General features: G+C 32.9%; 1 protein-coding gene across 1 annotated transcript in view; it reads right to left on the bottom strand.

Moving 5' to 3' along the window:
- Window positions 1-977: 977 nt before the first annotated feature.
- The window catches only part of LOC140766957 (transcription initiation factor TFIID subunit 5), a 34,408-nt gene continuing 13,625 nt past the window's right edge, over window positions 978-21,760 (bottom strand). Inside the window, exons 10-19 of the mRNA XM_073106675.1 lie at window positions 20,833-20,943; window positions 20,686-20,755; window positions 20,551-20,590; window positions 12,863-13,027; window positions 12,703-12,779; window positions 8,156-8,272; window positions 2,148-2,413; window positions 1,591-1,686; window positions 1,429-1,504; window positions 978-1,334 (exon numbers count right to left, since the gene is read on the bottom strand). Of these exons, the coding sequence (XP_072962776.1) occupies window positions 1,281-1,334; window positions 1,429-1,504; window positions 1,591-1,686; window positions 2,148-2,413; window positions 8,156-8,272; window positions 12,703-12,779; window positions 12,863-13,027; window positions 20,551-20,590; window positions 20,686-20,755; window positions 20,833-20,943 (1,072 nt within the window). The 3' untranslated portion in view covers window positions 978-1,280. The remainder of the gene's footprint in view (window positions 1,335-1,428; window positions 1,505-1,590; window positions 1,687-2,147; window positions 2,414-8,155; window positions 8,273-12,702; window positions 12,780-12,862; window positions 13,028-20,550; window positions 20,591-20,685; window positions 20,756-20,832; window positions 20,944-21,760) is intronic.

Here is a 21,760-nt window from a genome sequence, read left to right as displayed (position 1 = left end):
ATAATTACCGGTCATATCAATTGCTATACTTTCTCTCCTCTATTCTTTCTAAAGACAACCCCGTATGTATATCGATCTTTCTAAAGACAACCCCGTATGTATATCGGTACAGTGCAGGATGTTCATGATTATATCCTCGTATACCCACATTATGTGAGAAAATTTATAAATATTCCCGAATAGCTCGTACAAACTCTACGTTATCCCACATACACGCGTAGTGCAGGGTATTATCCCGGATACCTGGGTGCGTAGTATTACCTCACATACTCACATAATGCAGAAAAATTTATAAAAATTGTTTTCCGTCGACAATACAAAGTTGAGAAATGTAAGGAAGTATACATTAAATACAATATAATGCAAGTTTATAGAGTTTATTAAATCGACAGTTGTAATAAAAAATAATATCATTTCAAAAAAATACTATTTAAATATATACTCAAGGGCATCTTTTATTATTTGGTTTAAAACATCATTAATTCCTAATTTTATTATTCTTTAATTTTATATCACATCAAATATAATTATTACTCCTTATAATAATACTAAACTAAACATTAAAATATCTTATATCAATATTAGCTCGCTTATCTTGATATTAAAAATTAGAATAATAATGTCTGTTCTAACCTTATTCACAAGTGAATACTATATAAGCGATTCATGCAACCAAAAGAAGAAAGAAAAATATATTAAGGGGCTAACATGGTCGGTACTTATGTTAATCGCTTCCCTAATCAACAGACTTATTTAAGAAAATTACTTTCAAATAAATCACTCTTTAGTTTAGCAATTTACTTATTGAAGTCACTGTCCAATTTTACCAAAGTTAGATCCTTGATAAAATTAACTTTAATAATTCAGTTTGGAAATAAATTAAATGAGTAAATAATGGCAGTACTGTCCCAAAAAAAGCTCCACAAATAGGACAGAGTAGTTAGATCTAAAAAAAAAAATCTGTAGGAACAAAGAGATGAGCAGTCACATCAGCTTATCAACAATATTTTCCTAAAAATAATAATTTAGCAATAATTACAATATCTCGAGGACATCATGTAGTGTAAAATTCAAGATAATCGTGTAATGGAATGGGAAGAGTTGCACCTTCCATGAAGAAATTAAAAGATCAGAGGACAAGAGCAGAGGTAGACAACTAGGTATACAAGAGAAGTTAGAAGTCTCAGTTGCAAACAGCCAAGCATGCAGAAGGTCAAATAGATTGTATGAACAGCTTCTTCTCACTAGGTTTGTGATCTGCCACTTAAAGTAGTAGCAGTTCATGAGAGTTTGGAAAGAGCACCAGCTGCAAATAGAAGATTTCTCCGCGAAAACTGCCAGAAGGTGCAAGAAACAAATATCAATTGTCAATTCTCAGTGGAAAGCAACCTTCCATCAGAATTAATTAAGGAAAATAGAATCTCTTACCCGCAAGGAATAAACAGGAGTTGCTTTGGTAGGTAGAGCTTTCAATAATCTCAGGCGGTTCGTAGAGCTAGCTTTACTGCTTAAGCAAGTAATACAAGGTTTCCATCAATTTAACACGGGATGCAAGGTAAATTATGCTCACAATAACATTGACCAACTTACTTGTCCTCCATCTTCAGAGCCTTTGTGCTGGAAGTGACATCCCATAGTTTTACAGTACAGTCAGCAGATCCAGAAGCAAGCAATGTTCCTTCACAACTAAAGGTTATGAAAGGATTAACAATCCATAAAATATTGCAACTTTATTATATATATATATATATATATATATATATATATATAATGTAGAGAGAGAGAGAGAGGTTACAGAACATTGAAACTATTGGTCCTTTATCTTCATCATCCTGAAATACAATTATTAGCTCTACTATAAGCTGGTGTATGCAATTAATTCTCTCTGGCATTAGCTATACAACACAATTACCAGCTTATAGTAGAGCTAATTAACTGTATGCCAGTAAGATGATGATAAGGACCAGTGTAATTTCAAAGTCTCATAACCTCTCTTCCAGTATCACTCAAAACTAGGTATCAACTAATAAGTACTCTGATCAGCTCTTCCTATCTCCTTTATCATTCCTATGCAGTTCTACTTAATTTTCCTAGTAAAAGACATGAAAATCATATACTGAAGATCAAGGAAGAGTGTGATTAAATACCTGAAAGCAAGTGTCCACACACAGGAGTTATGGCCCATTAGTGGTGAAACACACCGTCCAGTAGAGAGATCCCACATCATGATGGTACCATCTTCATCACCAGAAGCCATATATCGGCCATCAGGAGACATTGCCAGTGACAAAACCATACTCCTATGGCCAATAAAGATACGTACACATTCCCCACTCTGTACATCCCATAATCTAACAGTTTTGTCGCTAGAGCCGGTGGCAATGTAATTAGAGTTTACATGCCACTGTACACACTGAAAGATATACATTTTTTTTGACAGGCAAATACAAATCAATTAGAAACAATTTCACTTTGTGTGTGCCTGTGGGGCCAATATAATCAGAAGCATGCAAGTGGGAATACAAAAATGGGGGCAAAAGTACACAACCTTACACAAAAATACCATATGAAAAGAAGCTACAACTCGATTGGTGCAATAATAATAAATAAATGAAGCAAAACTGTAATTATTACCTCTGGTGTGCTATTTTTAAATAGAATTTCCACCTTCAAACATCCACTAAAAAGGACACTTGTCAACAACAAACAGTACTTTCAATGGTTAATGACTTGACTTGACAATTAACAGTCGGAATATAGATGTTGCCAGAAAATCAATCTTCGGTTTTGAACTTCTAATGACACCCATGATTAAAGTTGATGTCACAGTGAAAAGCACCATTATTTATAATGCTTTCTAAGAACTTATATTAGAAATATTTATAGACATGTCTCATACATTTTATTTTGCCTGATAGATAATTATGAAACACTTGCTTGGTAGTTTATATCATTTGTTATAATTGTAAATCCTGTGAGAAAGAATGAAAGAGCAGTTGTCAGATCATACACTGATAAACATGGTTTAAAACTTTGGCTGAAACATATTACTTTCAACTGGATAGTCTGAAAATCATCAGAAATTTGTCAACTCACCTGCTTTGAAACAGTTTGACTTATTTTGTCACTGGTTTCAGCAGTATCAGCCAATTTCAGCCAGAACTCATGAAACTGGCTAGAACCATAATTCTTGGATAAAAGGATTTATGAGCAGTTATAACTAAATAAATGCCACACTGCATTGCTCAAATAGGCCTTAGCAAGGCCTTCAGCGATAGGAAAAGGAGGCCGAGGAAGGGGGCAGTGTGAGGGAGAGAGAGGGAGAGAAAGACTACAAACTTAATGTCAAATGTATAAAGAATTTAAAAACTTCTGTAGCAATTAAATGCATTTTGAGATCTGAGAAAGCTCATCACGAGGCAATAAAATGTGAGCACTTTTTATTTCTCCAAATTGGGATAAGTTTTCTACAATCCCAAGGCACAAACAATGGCTAGACATATGATGGACTTGAAGTTTGTAGTATTCACTCACATATATACATATATTTCAAAATCTAATGATTAGAAAATAGAACAAATCTAACATTCTCTAAAATTTTAGCCCCCATTTAGTTCTAGGTTATCTTTTTTAATATTCTAGATTAAGGAACACTACTCTAAATTTGCAATCAAACATCAAATTATCCATACTCAATATCAAAAACACTATAATTCAAATTATTCCATATATAAGTCTAATTAAAATTTTACCCTTGATTTGACTAAAGTTATTACAAAAATCATCTCTCCTCTCTTCTTCCGCCCACTTATCTCATTCCATAAACCAAATATTCCCGTTCAATTTTTGTATATATCTTCTCTCATTTATCTCATTTTTTACTCAATTAAGCAAGTATGCAATGCATATATACCAAAAAAAAAGAGAATAATTTAAATTTATGTGTCAAATCAAGGGTATTTGAGTCGATTTCACTTCTTATTTGTACTTCATCTCAACTTTATGTTACATCAAAGGTAATTATTATACCACTGTTCTAGTCCAAACATTAAATTACATTATTCTAGATTAGAGGTACAATTTTAAAAGTAAGAAATTAGAATAGCTACTCTAGATTTTCTCATAACCGAAAACCAAACAGGGCCTTAGTAATTCAGTGAGTATCAATATTCAATAATGTATCAGATTAATCTATATTGAAGGAAATGAAGAGTTATTCTATCTCCAAACATGCATATGTTTCTCAATATTTGTGTGGTCATATCATATCATTGGACTCACAAACCTACACTATGTAGTCTTACCAGCTGATTATGCTGCTCCTGAACAGTATTGAGTGGTCCCAAACTACAAATGACTACAAATTGGCTAGATCAATACACAATAAAGAGAATTACTACCAATCAAGCTTGGCATCAGTGACTAAGAATTGGTTAGTGTTTATATTGTCTAAATACATGCCTTGGACGTAAGGACAGAATACATCCCACATAAATGAAAATGCAAAATCCAATAAGTAATGACCTTGTGGAGAACATGAAAAGTTATGCATATCAGAACAAATGGGATTCAAGTAGGGGTGAAAACGGGTCGGATTTTCTCCGACCCGACCTGCTATCCGACCCGACTCGGATCGGATTCGGATAAAAAATTTCTATTCGATTCGGATACGGATTCGGATAGAATTTTTGAAAAAAAATTCGAATACGGATTCGGATACGGGTCAGATATATTTTTCGAATTCGGATACAGATATCGAATATCCGTTTATTCGCATATTTTTTAAAATGATTTACAGTTTTTAGTTTGCTTATTTAAATAGTAAGTATTAATATTATTACTAATAATACGTTATATATTATTTATAGAGATTAATTTCTCTAATTTTATATATTTGACATACAAAAAATTATTTGTTGTAAAACTCTTAATAATTTTGTGTTAATTATATTTAAATAAAATATTATAATTATTTTAAATTTAATCAATATCCGTTTAAGATCCAATCCTTTATCCGAAAATTATCCGTATCCGTTTAGTTAGGATATGGTTTTTAATTTTGCTATCCATCCAATATCCGTATCCGAATCCGTATCCGAACTAAAAATACGGATCCGGTTATGGGTTGAGCACTATCCGATCCGTATCGGATCCGTTTTCACCCCTAGATTCATGTCCAAAGAATTTGGATGCTAAGTAGGCCCAAAATTCACAAATCACACCACATGTCATTCAAATAGTGAGACGCGTGATGCATTTCAACTCCTTTTGTTAACCTTGCTGACGGATTTTGCTAATTCCTATTACTCTTTTAACACTACTTTACTTATAGAGAATATAGCAAAAATGGTATATGCTTTCTCCTTTTCAAAGCAGAAAAAAGTGAAGATATTAACAGATTACTATAATTTCAAGGGAATTTCTCATTTTGCACCTTGCCTTCAGTTGTTATTGTTATTTACACAAAGGTTCCAAGTATCAGGATTGGATTCAGGACTAGACGCACAAAGAAATGATAAATAGCGGCTATATTAGCTGATATGCACCCGAAGAAAAGATAAGTATTGTCGTATCGACTACCCATATTAATTGATATGGTATTTGGCTATTTTTTAATTACATAAACATTCTAAAAACAGATCTAAAAATTAAAAAGTACTCACTCAAAACTATGATGAATTCCGAGCTAAATCTAGCAAATTTATATGCTCGTAAATTATTGCTGTAGAAATAAGATGAAGAGAAAATTCTCTTCATTGTTGTTTTGCAGCAGTAAGAAAGGAAAAGTTAAAGACTGGGAGAAAAAGAGAAATTCGTTTCAAAAAATAGTAAAAGAGAAAAAACACTCGCTCGAGTTTACAAGAGTAAAACTGAAACTTGGTGAAGCTCATCAATGAGCTTAGTGAAGTATGAGGGGTGAGAAAAAAAAGTAAAAACTGAAACTTGAAAAGAATGCAGCTTATGATATCAATTATTGATATCCCCTTGGTCGAATCTATTTTATATTTTACCCGAATCTCTAAAAACTCATTTTGGCCAGCTTCAGCTGATCCAACTGATACAATTAAAACTCGTTGATACCAGTCCGATACTAGCCATCAGGCTAATTTCGGGTTGGGATAGTCAATTCTGATCCTTCTAGGTTGGGATCCATGATTTACGTTCCCAATTTCGACCGATCCCACTCGGGATCAGCCGAAACGGATCGAGATCGGCCCTAGTGGGGCCAACTATAAAGCGTAATCCAAGTGGTTACTGATAATGGGGCCAATTATAAAGCTGCTGAAAATTTACTTATGATAAAAAGACCTCATTTAAATTAAACCCCATGTGCTACACATTATATTGATCTAATGTTAGAGGATATTACAAAAGAGCTTGAAATTGACATAGTCATACATGAAGGTCAGAGATTGACAAATTTTATATATAACTATAGTTGGATTCTTAATTTATTCAGGCAGATGACTGGTGGTAGGGAGATCATCAAACCCCGCATCACTAGATTTGCCACTCACTTTATACCCTTGGAGAGTATCATACGCTACAAGGATGATATTATGCGGATGTTTGCATCACAGGAGTGGTCTATAAAAATTAAGAATATAAAACCTAAAGATAAATCTTTAGGTAAAACTTTGAAAATATGGTTCTTGGAAATACATTTTGGGATAATATTACAATTGCCACCGCAGTATTTGAGCCTCTTATTAAAGTATTAAGACTTGTAGACAGTAATGACAAGTGTAAAAGAAATTGAATTACTTTTTCCTCAATCCACATAAAAATATGCAACCGATTGACAATGAAAATATTAGAGAAAATTAGTTTTTTGTCATTATAATATGAGATTGATGGAGAGAAATTTAATAGGAAAAAAGGAAAATGAACAACTGATTGATTTAAATCATGTTTTTGATGAAGCAGACCCCTTGACTCCATGAATCAGAAAAATAGATGACAGGTTATTAGATGACAGAGATAACCTATGATTAGATAAGATATTGGGGAAGACCACGACAAGGGCAGAGACTAGTACGAGCCGTTCAACAGCGAGAGATAATATACCTACTACTACTAGTCATAATCCTGATAATTCAAATAGTGGTGAGATCATCTCATCTATCTCATCTACATTTGTTAAAGAAAGTTAAGAAGGCATAAAAACTGAAGACAGAGAAACTGAGGATTTATATACATATCAGCGACGTCGTCATGAGAATGTTAATTCATATGATTATGGTACATCGAGTATTTATTATTTAGAGCCATCACAAGATCCACATGTTAGTTATTATCCTCAGTATCCTTAGAATCCTTAGTATTCTCAGACACAAGATTCAAATGCTATTATCCTCAGATGCAAGTCACACAACAAGATCCATACAATATGACTAGTATGATGGAATCACCTTTTGGAGCATCAGGTCTCAGATATCAATATTTACAAACTTATGGTGATTATGATGATGAAGATTATAAAAATTTACGAGAACCAATTCGGTATTCATCAAAGTTTTAAATTTTGCGTAAGTTAATATATTTTTTAAGTTTTTAGATTTCATATATAAGTAATTTTTATTTTCTTATTTTCCTATCATTTTTCTAAATTTTTCTGTATTTTTAATTAATATTTAGAATTTTATATAATTAAAAAATAATCCGATCCGATACGAACGGCCGATACGCATCATTTTTCTAGACAGCCAATACCAATCTCGATCCTGATACTGGGAACCTTGATTTACACCCTGCTTTCTCACTATAAACCATTAAATCACTACCTTCTCACTATAAACCATTAAATCGCTGAGAAACTTCTTGAGCGACCAATACATTTTTCATTTAATCACTAAAAGCCACCCTACTAATCCGAGGTAGGTTGGTTTTCAGTGATCTAATGAAAATGCAGCAACTCAATTAGGAAAAAGTGAAAATAAGAGTAAACAGCAATAAACAAGTTAGGCTGGGCAGGTCGTGAAATTAAGACATCCCTTATTTCAAACTCTCGGCTTCTGTATTTTCAGTAGATGCTCAAACAAATCAGAAGTCAGATCAAGTATATAATACCAGAGTGAAGTGACTGAATCAAAAGCTTATAAAGACTGAACTGATTGTTATTGATAACCACATCAAATTACAAGATGGTACTTACATCTACATCAGAAAGATGTCCAGCCATTATGCGCAAAGGCTGAATTCTCTCCATTGACCAAATTCTAGCAGTCCGATCATGTGAAGCACTCGCAAAATAATGGCCAACTGGGCTAAACTGCAAACAAGAGGAAAATATATGAATAGTCAGGTACCACAATGTAAACAAATATACACTCAATTACACAAAAAGAAGTACAATGAGATTTGGTGCTTGATGGTTCTTTATACTTGAGAAACGACACAGGCAAGTTATAACAGGTACCATTGATCAGTTTATAAGATAACACAGCATAAGGAACCTCAGGACATTACTCCTTATAACAGGTAGAACGGCCAGATTGCTAATGTTAATAATGGCTTTTTAAGAATATGCAAATCTGTAAATGAAGGTCAAAAAAAGTTTCACTTGAATATGACTAAATTAAGGCCCTACTGATGCTTGAATTAGTACCTTCTAAAGGTACCATTGGTCCATCAACAACAATTCAGAATACCTTATGTTAACAGGCTGGTTCCCTCAAATTAAAATAAAGTACACTGCAATGATGTTTAATGAAGATGATCTAATTTGATTAACACAGCTAATTAGTTCAATGCTTTTGAAAGTTAGTTGAGGTCCTCTCATTTATCTTTCTTATCTGAAATCATAGCAATCCTAAATCCACAAATCTTGGACTTCTTGCATATAAAACCTTCAAGAAGTGTTTTCTTTCATGTACATCACACACACACAAACATAAACACATAATCAATGCAATATATATATAGAGTGAGCTAGACTACAAATTCATGTCAAATTGTTGCAAAAATATTTTAGCACCCTTTTAGCCACTTAAGAGAACACTTTGGGGTTAAAAAAACCCAAGGTTTTACCGAATAGTCAATGCATGGCAGCCGTAGGAATTAGTGAACCATGTCTATATACTATGTCAGCCATTAAGGCAATTTGAGCATAGGCACTTGCCTACGTAGTTAGGCAGGCACTTGGCCAGTCAGGCGCGAAGCACTATATATAATTTCCCTTAAGAAAGTTCCAACATTTCTCTATAAACCCAGTGCCCAACCAAAAGTCTTTGGTGGCATCTGGTTTGAGTTCAGGGTTTGTCCATAAACTTGGTTAGGGACCTGTGATGACTTGCATTTCAATTTAAATTTTTTTCAAATTCTAATTTTACCCTTGAAATGACTTACATTTATGTTTTACAAATCTAATAATAATATTTTGGTACTATTTGTATGACAAATACTAAATTTTCCTAAAAAATATATATTTTTACCTTTTTATGTCACAGCAAGATAATAATGATACTCCTATTTCAAATTTTATCTCATATATCTTTAATTTCCCTCTAAAAAAAATCTAAAATTTGCCAATGTCCGCAATAGCTTATAACATCATTATGGGCTTGTGTGCTTCTAAGTTAGCAAATGGTTGTAAGCCCATAATAGCTTACTTTCACTTATTTTTTAAAAAAGTTTGCAATATTAAGAAGTTTTGTTTAAAAAAAATTAACTTTACATGTGGATTTATAACCTCACAAGACTAAAAAAAAGTAACAGTTAATGTAGTGGGCTTACAGTAAGACAAAAAAAGGAAAAGAAAAGGAAAAAAACAATGCCCTTACATTATAGTAGGATTGCGAGCTTGTAAGCCAGCACTAGACTTACAGGTTTGCAACCTTTAAATAATAATAATAATAATAATAAAATAGTGACTTACGGACTTGTAAGCCAGCAATAGATTTACAGGCTCGCAATTTAAAAGAAAAAACAAAGAGTAAGTAATATGCAGGCTTGCTTGCAGATTTACAGGCATGCTAGCCCAATAAAATATTTTTTCTTCCAAAAGATACAATTTTCTTGATATACTTTTAAACTTTAACAAATTAATTTTACTTACTAATAATATTTTCATCTAATATCATCAAAATGAAAGGGCATTTTGGTCCATTAATTTTACAAATCATCTATTTCCCTTAAAAATGATATTTTTCACATTTTCATATCACATCAAATACAATTATTACCCTCTTAGCCTAGTTCAAGCTATCTAAACCATGGCTAAAATAAAGCTAACTAGCCACATTAAGGACTTAAATTCAAACCAAATAGGGCCTAATATTAGCATGAAAGACTGTGTGTAGAGGATATCTAGATAGAAACTCACTCTTGTAGAGGCAAAAATTGCAAGAACCTTTTGAGAGGTAGATTTGAATATACCTAAATATTGAATAAATTAAGAAATGCAAGATGTTTGTACAAAGAACCAAAACATAAAGCAAATAGAAGTATTAAGTAGGCTGGTTTTGGCATGATAAAGATAAGGAAATGAGTACTTATCAATGAGGAACTCATGTTTGACCTCTCAGAATGGTATGTTGATCAATTTGGATTTTTCTAGCATATTTCCCCATCTTTTGAACATATACAACATATCTTAATAAAGTGCTAGTGGCACGTGTCATGCTGACTCCCTAACAGCATGGCATGTTCCATTCAGCATGCCCCATGCCAACTCGGCAAACCTCAGCACAACTTTTAATAGGTTTTTTTACACATCTTTCATATTAAAATATGTGTATTAAAGCTTACATTAGAGTCTTACCTCTAGATAATGTTATAAAAGATCTATTTTGTTAAACATATAAAATAATTAAGTAGAAATATGAATCAACGCATAATTTGTGGGCAAACAACATTACCACATAATTTCTAGTTATGCTAAAATTTTAGCTCAACAGTGTTTAACAACTCATTGAGTTAATGTAATATATCCTGACATTGATTTTCATCCAATTTGAATAACTTTGACATGTTAACTTCATAACTTTTGAAATTTGTGGCAAAATTTCAGGAAATCCATGTTTTCCCTTTAGTTCATTGTTTTGAATGGAATTTAATATAGATTTAGCACAAAAACTATACAGAACAACTTACAAATAATAGATCTAGCTTCATTTTCCTACATCTAGCATGATTGGTCTTGGATTTGATGGGATCTGTAGTTCCCATCCTCAGACCGACTTTCTCCTCTTCTAGATCTCTCTCTCCTTTTATTTATTTACTTATTTATTTTTATTGTTTTTGAGAAATAAGCCTACCAACAAAGAGACCTCAAAGAGAGGTCTTCATAGCAAGTTAAATAGGTATCAGGCAACATTCAAGACATGTCGCTTGATACTTCATATGTACAGAGTAATAAGAGCTATAGACACATCAATGGCAGAAAAATTATCTAGCTGACGATTATGTTTACAAATTTAGGCATATTAGGTGAGAAATCATAATATGAGATTCTCTTGCCTACATAAGTAAAGATTATTCTCCTCAATCCTCAAACTCAACTAATTGTGTTGGGCCACACTATCTACAAATACGTAGAAATCCTTTCGGATTCTCTCAGCCTTCAAAGACTTGTAATGGGCCCCATTACTATTTATTAGGTATAATGGTTGGCCCTATTATTAAGCATAAAGTAAAATAGGCTCCTAAAATGTATTAGGTAGTTAGGAGGTAGTTAGGATCAATTAAGACCTCATGTGACAATATGAAGAATTTTCTTAATTAAGCTGAATCTTCTTAAAGCCATCAAAGTGAAGGATAACCCATATCTATCAAGAATCTCTTACAATGGCCCAAAAGACGCTCCGTTTACACTTCTATTGATTTAATCGGCCAATAAGGCCCAGATTCAAGAGGACAAATTTCCCCTGTATTTGGTCCAATAGCCTACTGGCTAATGGTTGCCATACTGAAAGGTTCAACTTAGATATACATAGGGCTGCAGGAGTCACTGAGAGAAGAGATTACTATCATGTGGCTAAAAGGAGAGAATTTCATTTTGCTAGACAATATGTGGTTGGGAAACTAGAGTCCATTCTTAGCAAGGTAGAGATTACCATAGGGCGGATGTCACCTGTCCGAATCCACTTATCTCTAGAGTCTAGAGAGTGCATTTGGCGAGAAATAGTAATATGACTTGCATATACACATAGTAGAGTGAACGTGCATAGTATCACATATTTTGTCTAAAGCATGTTCCAGTTAAAATTAATGCCATAAATCTAACTCCAGACTTCATTACTAAAGTTATATCCAAATATACAAGAAATGTGACATGTTAAATGGAGTATGCACACTGAATGGATATTTGATTATCCATTTATATCTTAGGTAGATAGGTAGGCGGATAGGTAGAAAGTTTATAAATAGGTAAATTATGATTACAGACAATATGTACATAAATACAACACGCACAGCCACACAGGTATTCATAAAGGGGTTGGCTTTAATATTCCTAGACATCACTAATGTTGTTGAGTCTGTAAGATGGATACTGAAAGTGAAGATCCACATGTTTATTGTGATCTAGGATGTCGAAGTTCCAACATGAAAAATTTGAAAGTTCTTATTGAGTAATCAACTAATAAGAATGATATTTCTGCAATAAACAGAAGAGGTATTTCCATTTGTCTCATATACCTTTCTAAAGGACTTTAAAGTTGGTCAATTTAACATGTGGAACAGCACAAATATGATTCTTACTTGAACATCCCACACTGGGTAGTTGTGACCCTTATAGCAAACGAGATTTGCCTTCAGCTTATTACTCCATAGTCTAACTGCAGCAAAGAAATTTTATCGCTGTATCAAATTATAGCTTTTTAGAGATGCAAATAAGGAAAAAAAGACAAAAAAGTTTTACTTGTGGAGTCTGATGATGAAGACAGAAGGAAATCACCCAAAGGACTAAATGTAGATGAATAAACAGGTCCAGCGTGGCCCTGAAACAATGTATATGGCCTTTTGCCCTCATCTGATCCCAGCAAATGATCACTTTGAGTGGGTCCATTTTCTCCCTGCAAATTGGCTGAAGATTGTTGTTAAGTAAATTGAACAGATGATGGAGCAGCAAATTTGCAGACTTCAATACTGTCAAATTCTAAACTTACGTCAAGTCAAGGAATCAAAACTTTATTAGAGCATTAAAGCATACTAAAGATATGAATTTTCAAATCTCTTTTTTGACTATACGACAAGACATTCACAAGAATCAAATTTTTCATTAGTTAAACATTTGTCATATAAAATCTGTATGATAGGTTGGGCAATAAATATGTGAAGTAGTTTTGACAGAGAATTAGTACCTACGAAGCCAAAGTAAAAGCTGTGCCCCTGATCAACTGGTACTAACAATCTTAGTTAATACAAGGCTTCTCGTGCCGATGGCACAGCTAGAAGAAAAGGGAGGGGAAACATGTTAGACGACTCCTAAGTCCTCACCACCACCTTATGCTAGGGTTTTTGCAGCTGCATAGGAAAGGGAGTGGAGAAGCCGATGGTATGTCATTGCTTATGTTAACGGATAGTGAAAATACTAATGGATCCTAACTTTAAGTGATAATGGACTTCACTTACATTAGTAGATCTGAATTTTAGTGATAATGGATAATAATGGATTAAATCCACTATCCTTTATACTTTCCCTTCTTCTCCTCCACCCCATTTGAAGGAAAAACCGTAGCGATGGCGGTTGAGGCTTCTTTCCCTCTCCATGCGGCAACGTGTTATGGTCCGAACGTTCGCGTAGTCAAGCAAAATTTTCACCAGATATTCTACCATAGTCAGAATATTACGAAATCACGGGTGGTCGATCCGTAACTTCCTAATCTACGTTTTTGGTATTTACGCCCTTCGCAGATTCAGACTACAACTAGGACGAAAATACGTAAAAGTGGGGTGATGGTGATGGTAAGGTTAAGGATGATAATGTTGATGATGGTAAATGGTTTGAGGTGTTTAGGGGATAAGATGAAGAAGGAAAAGGGGCCAAGATCCCAAGGAGGAAGGAGGACTCGACAGACAAGAAAGGTTAGAAGATCACTTTGGACATTGTAGATCTTTAGCATAAACGTCTTAGATATGTGATCCATAAGGAACTATTCAATTTGTCCAAACAAAAAGTGATTAAGGGAATACTAAGATGAATGAAAAATCAAAAACTATGTGCAGTCTATGTCAATTTGGAAAACAAATAAAAACCTCACACAAAAAAGTAAATGCAAATATCATTGATCGTGTTTTACAACTAATTCATATGGATCTCATGGGACCCACAAAAACTGAAAGTCTTTGAGGTAATAGATATATATTTTTAGTAATTGATTATTACTCCAGATATTCCTGGGCTGCCTTTTTACACGAAATTGTAGAATAAAAAATTTACTACTTTTGTTAGGATTCTAATTGACTATGGTAGAGAAAATAAAAATTATTTTACATTTTATGATTATCTTGATACTAAGCCTGAGTTTTTAGCACTTATAACTCCACAACAAAACGAGATTGTGGAGAGAAACGACCGTTATATGTAAAAAATGATAAGAGTAATATTACATGCTAAAAAGGTTTCTCAAAGATTTTGGATCGAACCCTTAAATACAGCGGTACATATAATCAATCGTGTCTATCTAAAATCAAATACGAAAATGACAGCATATGAACTGTGAAAAGGCAATAAACCCAATGTTAAATATTTTCCAGTGTCTGATTGCAAATGTTATAATTTGCGAGATCGAAAATATTCGACTAAATTTGACACTAGGCATAGTGAGGGCATATTCTTAGGATATTTAATAATAGTAGAGCATATAAATTATTCAACCTTGACACTTATATTGTTATGGAATCTACAAATTTGTTGTAGATAATAACATTGATGAAAAATCTAAATTACTTCTGTAATTGTCTTTGCAGGTACACTTGATGAAGATAAGAAAAAAGGGTTGACTCTAACAATTTAGAGAAAGAACGAAGACAAAGTAAAAAAGGAGAGATGACGGCAGCGTGTTGGAACCATCAGCCAGAGTTAAATTAAACCATCCATTGTCTCAAGTGATCGAAGATGTATATGAACCAATGAAAATAAGAAGACAAAATTAAGGTATCATTTACATGTTACATATCTACTTTTGAACCAAAAAATACGAAGAAAGTTTTTATGGATAATTCTTGGGTCAATACAATGCATGAGAAACTAGAGCAATTTAGTAGAAACGTTGTTTGATATTTAATTCCTAGCCCTAAAAATGTGAACATAATTGGAACAATAGGATATACAAGAACAAGAGTGATGAATATAGTTAGAAGCAAAACTAGACTAATAGCACAGGGATATACTCAGGTTAAGATATAAACTTTGACGAGACATTTACACCTATTGTTAGACTAGATTTGTATACTTCTTGCTATTGTTTGTCATTTGAAATTTAAATTGTTTCGGAAGGATATTAGAAATGTTTTTTTGAATTGTGTTTTAAATAAAGACGTTTATGTTGAACAACCTAATGATTTTGAAGATCCTAAATTTTCTCCTAGTATGTAAAAACTAAAAAAGACTCTAGAGCTCAAATAAGCTCCAGAGTATAATGTGAAAAGTTGACCACTTTTTTAGTAAATGCAGAGTTCACTCAAGAAGTGGACAAGTCCTTATTCATTAGACATGAGAACAAAAATTTTATTGTGGCACAGATTTATAAGGATGATACTGTCTTCGGAACAAGGAGTCTAAATTTGGTTAAGGAGTTCGCAAATCTCATGTATAGTCAGTTTGAAATGAGCATAATAGGTGAGTTGAAGTTCTTTTTGGGACTTCAAATTACTCAATTGGAGAGAAACTTTTATCGCTCAAACCAAGTATATTAGCAACCTAGTGACAAATTTTGTTTATAAAATGCAAAACATGCTAGAACTCCTATGAGTACGACATTATATAGGAGCATGATTGATAGTCTTCTATACTTAACTACGAGTAGACCAAACATTGCATTGAGTATTGGTATGTGATAGGTTTCAGTCTAAACCTAAGGAAATATTTATTTGTCGTGAGACGTATCATAAAATATAGCAGTGGCATAGTTGATTTTAGGTATCTGATTTACGTTTGACCAGCGTTACTACATTGGAATATACAAATTCTGATTGGATAGGTTCATGTGACGATAGAAAGAGTACCTCTGGCAATGATTTCTACGTTGGTAATAATTTTATGGCATGACATTATAAGAACCAAAATTTTATATCTTTATCTACAGCAGAGACAAAGTACATTGCAAAAACTTTTGTTCTCACGTCTAATAAACAAGGTCTTGTCTACTCCTCGAGTAAACCCCACATCCACTAAAAAAGTAGTCAACTTTTCACACTATGCACTTGGAACTTATTTTAGCCTTAAGAGTCTTTTTTTAGTCTATACATATGAGAGAAAATTTAGATCTTCAAAATTATTAGGTTATTTAACATATATGTCTTCATTTAAACACAATTCAAAAAAGCACATCTAGTATCCATCTAAAACAATTTAAATTTCAAATGACAAACAATGGTAAGAAATATACGAATCGTTTCTAGTATAACAATACGTGCAAATGTCTCGTCAAAGTTTATACTCTTAACCTGAGTGTATTCCTGTGCTACTACTCTAGTATTATTTTTAACTATATTGTCATATTCACCACTCTTATTCTTGTTATCTATTTCGTTCCAATTACATATTCATAGGTTTAAGAGTTAAGTATCAAACATAGTTTCCAATAAAATAGTTCCTCATGCATTGTATCGACCCAAGAATCATCCATAAGAACTTTTATTCACGTTCTCTGGTTCCTCATGCATTGTATTGTCTTCTTGTCTTTATTAGTTTATTCATATCTCCGATCACTTATGACCAATAAATGATTTAATTTAACTATGGCTGATAGTTCCAACACGCTGTCGTTATCTTTCTCCTCTTATACTTTGTCCTCGTTTTTTCTCTAGATTGTAGAGTCAACTATTTTTTCTTATCTTCATCAAGTGTACCTATAGAGACAATAACATGAGTAATTTCATATTTTTCATCAACGTAATCATCTACAACGATATTTGCATATTCTATAACAGTGGAAGTGTCAACATTAAATACTTTACATGCTCTACTATTATTGGAATACCCTAAAAATATGCCCTCGCTATTCCTAGTGTCAAATTTAGTCAAATGTTTTCAATCATGTAAGTTATAACATTTGCTATCACACATCGAAAATATTTAACATTGGGTTTCTTACCTTTCCCCAGTTCATATGCTATCATTTTCGTACCTAATCTTAGATAAACACGATTGATTATATATACCACAGTATTTACAACTTCGACCCAAAACCTTTAAAAAACTTTTTTAGTATGCAACATCACTCTCATTATTTTCTACACAATACGATTCTTTTTTTCCAAAATCTCATTCTATTGTAGAGTTATAAGTGCTAAAAATTAATACTTAATACTAAGAGAATCATAAAATATAGAATAATTTTTATTTTCAAATTCTCTACTATGGTCATAACGAATCCTAACTAAAGTATTAGATTTTTCATTCTGCAATTTCATGCATAGATATTTACAAACTTCAAAGGTTTTGGACTTTCACGTAAAAAGGCAACTTAGAAATATTTGGAGTAATCATCAATTATTAAAAATATATATCTATTACCTCAAAGACTTTCAATTTTTGTGGGTCCCATGAGATCCATATAAACTAGTTGTAAAACACAATCATTGGTATTTGCATTTTCTTTTTTATATGACATCCTTATTTGTTTCCAATTTGACACGGACCAAACATTTTTTTGACTTTTTATTCATCTTAGGTATTCCCTTAATCACTTTTTGGACAAATTAAATAGTTCTTTATAGTTCACATATTCAAGACGTTAATGCTAAAGATCTGCAATATCCAAAGTAGCACTGTTAAATTTCAGATTATTTGAAGTTTCAACATAGCAATTATTCGATATTTTAAACCCATAACATATAATATTACTTTCATAGTCTAGAATAGTACAATCAATTTTGGAGAATTTTACCTCATAATGTTCATCACGAAATTGACCGACACCCAGGAGATTCGTTTTTAAACATTTAACATATAAGAATTTTCAAGTATAGGCACACCTAGAGTACTTAACTTTTCCCTTCCAATTACCTTGGTTGAATTCCCATCTCCAAATTTCACAACTCCCCCTTCATAGTCTTCAAGTTTAAAAAACATAAATTTGTCACCTGACGTATGCCTTAAACACCCACTGTTTTTATACCACAAATTGGAGTTTAGAGCTTTCACGACAGTATGTACAACATAATATTTTAAATCACTTTTCTTAACCCATATAGACTTTATTTTCACCCCATAAATGAAAGCACTTCTAAGTTTTTGTAATAATTTATAATTAGGGCTGATATGCCATGGAATGCCACAATGATAACATCGGGTATAAACTTTTATCTACTTACCTTTTGTTGAGGAATATTTCTCGCGTTTACCTTATTTCTCGAAGAAGTCTCTTTCAAAAGCAATAACCAATTTCCGTATGGTTAGAGCATCCCGACCCTTATATAGGTTAATAAGATAAAGCTAAATCTAAGTTAGAGCAAGTCTCATGGAAGTCCAAAAATTTCACGTTAAGTAGGGCAATTGAACACGGTCCGAGTGCGTTTGAATGCACCAACTTATTTTTCTAGGCATGTTTAAACACGTAAATACACTTCTCTGTACGTGTAAACGTGCTTTAAACATCTGCAGGATGCGTTCAAACAGCCGAAACACCATCTCTGTATGTACAAACGCTTGAGTCCATGTTGGAACGGCCAAAATACTATCTCTGTATGTGCGAACGCCTGAGTCCGTGTTTGAACGCGATGACTTGACTGCTCTATATCTTGAAAATATTTTGTCCGAATATTTTTAAAACTTGTCGAAATGCTCGTGTACATGTATAAAAGCACTTAGATTGTTTTACATACATTTGCCAACACTAAAAAGTAAAAACCTAATAGACTTTAAAGTGCATAAGCATAGAGAAGTAATTTTAATCAAGTGAAGTGCCTTAGAAGATGAGAAAAAAAAAACTAATACGAGAGGAGATATAGGTATATACTAACATGTGGCAATGAATACACTAAAAGTAATTGATGCAAAAGGATCCAAATTCCATATTATTGACATCAAGTATGTGGATGAAATTTGAAATAATATTTTGTTTAGCTAGTCATGTAACTACAAGTGAAAGATATTATACTTCAATTAGTGGAGTGAAATATTAGAAAAGGAAGTCCTAATGCATGAGGCTCTTATATACGGAGTATCTAGAGAAAGGAGATATAGGATGCCTTACTCTCATTTTTACCAAAGTTATTTCTAAAACTTGAACCCATGACCTCTGTAGATGTAATGGATAAGTCTTAATGTCACACCAAGTAACGCACTCAAAAGTAGGGTCAAATAATATGGAAAAATAACAAGCAAGTTAATGATGTGGCAAGGATTGAAAGGCACCTCATGCTTCTATTACATATAATAGTTTGACATGTAGCATCGTCCATAATACCCTATAGAACATTTTGAAACCTCACATTTCCTATCGATAGCAATTCAAAACCTAGCACTCCCCTAACTAAATGTCCGACTTCCAATTATATCTACACAATAGGTTAACATCAGCAAAAGTAAGCAAAATACTTAATTACCAACCTTGTCCCATGATCTCATCATTTAATTACTTAATTATCAGCAAAGAATGACTAGATAAGAAGGCATGTTCCCTCATCTAATCTCTTTACTACCCCAAAATCTCCACAAGACCAATGACAGAATTGTATGCTTTCAGATGTTTGTAAAAAAGAAATAGATTGGTAAAGTTTACAGACTGTGACCAGTCATATGAGAAACAGTTGAAGAGATTGCATTAAGCATAATTTATCATTGTTTCTTTAGTTATGGCTTAATACTTGGTTCATATTTCATTAACTTTGTTTGAGTACTCGTTGATCTGTGCAACTCAGCCTCCTTTATAGTTCTTCATAGTCGCAGTTGGTTGAGATAGAAAAAAGCTTGAGGTAATTTGATATGATTGTCAAACTAGTTATAGAGGACCTTAAAGTCAACTTTGTATTAAAAGGTAATCTTTGTAATTTTAGATATGTTGTGTAATGGGAGTTGAGAGAAGTGTTTTGCATGCATTCACATAGAAAAATAAATTATACTCCTAATAACACATCTTGTATATTATAAATAATGAAATAAAAGTAGCATTCTGGAATATAAGTTATAAAATTTAATTCATATCATTACAGCTTGATGTCTATAATAAAGTCACTACATATGATGTCTATGGATTTAGAACTGGCTGATGAATTAAATGCTTCACTTTCTGTTGATCAATATAAGTTTACACAACTGTTATGTGTGACATCCTAAGTCTCCAGACATTTGAACTTTTTTACCAACACCAGGAAATAGTTACACAAATGACATTCTATGGAATAAAATAACTTTAGATGGTAAATGAAGGTGATCCTTACATATTTTGGTGGGTTGACCAATCTTTGACATATCCCAGACCTGTGAAAAAAGAACCCATTAAGTTTACCCATAACTTTTACCAACCAAAGGAACTCAAAAAAATCATCCAAGCAACCATTAAGAAGAAAAATAACCTTCAGGGATGAATCAGAGAATCCACCAGCAACAAATGATCCATCTTGTGATATAGATGAACAGTTTAATCTAGCACACATAAAATAGAAAAGTGAAGTAAAACTAGTAAAAATATATAGTCATAGCCTAAGTTTAATAGTAAATACCCATTATGCGTATTAAGGAAGGTATAGAAGCTGACAGATGGCAACGCCAAGCTACTCAATTGTACACGGTTTCGCAAGTCCTCGAGAATAGAATGTTCCACTTCAATTGGCCTGAATAAGATGTGAGTCATGTGACATAAACATATGTTTGAGATTGATCCCTATCACCATCAGAATAAAATAACCTAGTTGCACAAATATATTTTCCACCTTTTGTAACAATAAATGAAGATGATCAAACTGATTATGAAGTATTTCTAGCAGCAAGGGGAGAAGAGAGGATTAGAAGGAGAAATGATTTACAGCTTTAGGAATGTAGTAGAGAGATAAGGGGAGGAGAGAGGAGACCATAGGGATCAAATCCAGGCATACAAGATTAAAGAGATAAAGAGAGAAGGATAAGCTGTGTAGATAAAACAGGATCAATCCAAAGTATTCTCTACTTATTGATGCCTCTATGTATCTTTCATATTTTAATCTCCTATAAGGAAAAAGTCTTAGTTCTAATCTGAGGTGGTCCAAACTCTACAAAGAAGCACTTAAGGCTCAATTTGAACAAAAAATCAGGTCCCCTAATATAAGTCTAACTAAATTCCTAGTCCAAAGGTCAGATCAATAGCTAAAATGAGTCATTTCCCATCCTCCGCCATCGAGATGAGACTTTGTGTGGTGCACTGATTTGGATAAATTGGCATGTTTTTCCTTACTAGGGAAAACACATTATTCCATGTTTGAGGAAGCTAATGTCAACCGACAGAGCATATTCCGTGTTTTGATAACTAAGTCATTTTAATAGAAAGTTCTAGGAATGACTTGTTCTTGGAAATATGATAAGCAGTCCACATAGCAAATAAGATTTAGGCTTTTAACAAAAAGAAAAAAAGTAATGAATTTTAGAAGATTCAGAGACTCTCAGAATACTAAATCA

The sequence above is a fragment of the Typha angustifolia genome, chromosome 9, assembly GCF_048772165.1.
Source record: "Typha angustifolia cultivar Huaian chromosome 9, ASM4877216v1, whole genome shotgun sequence".
NCBI classification, from domain to species: Eukaryota; Viridiplantae; Streptophyta; class Magnoliopsida; order Poales; family Typhaceae; genus Typha; species Typha angustifolia.
Note: the sequence above shows the minus strand (reverse complement) of the source record. Positions and strands in the feature narration are given on the sequence as shown.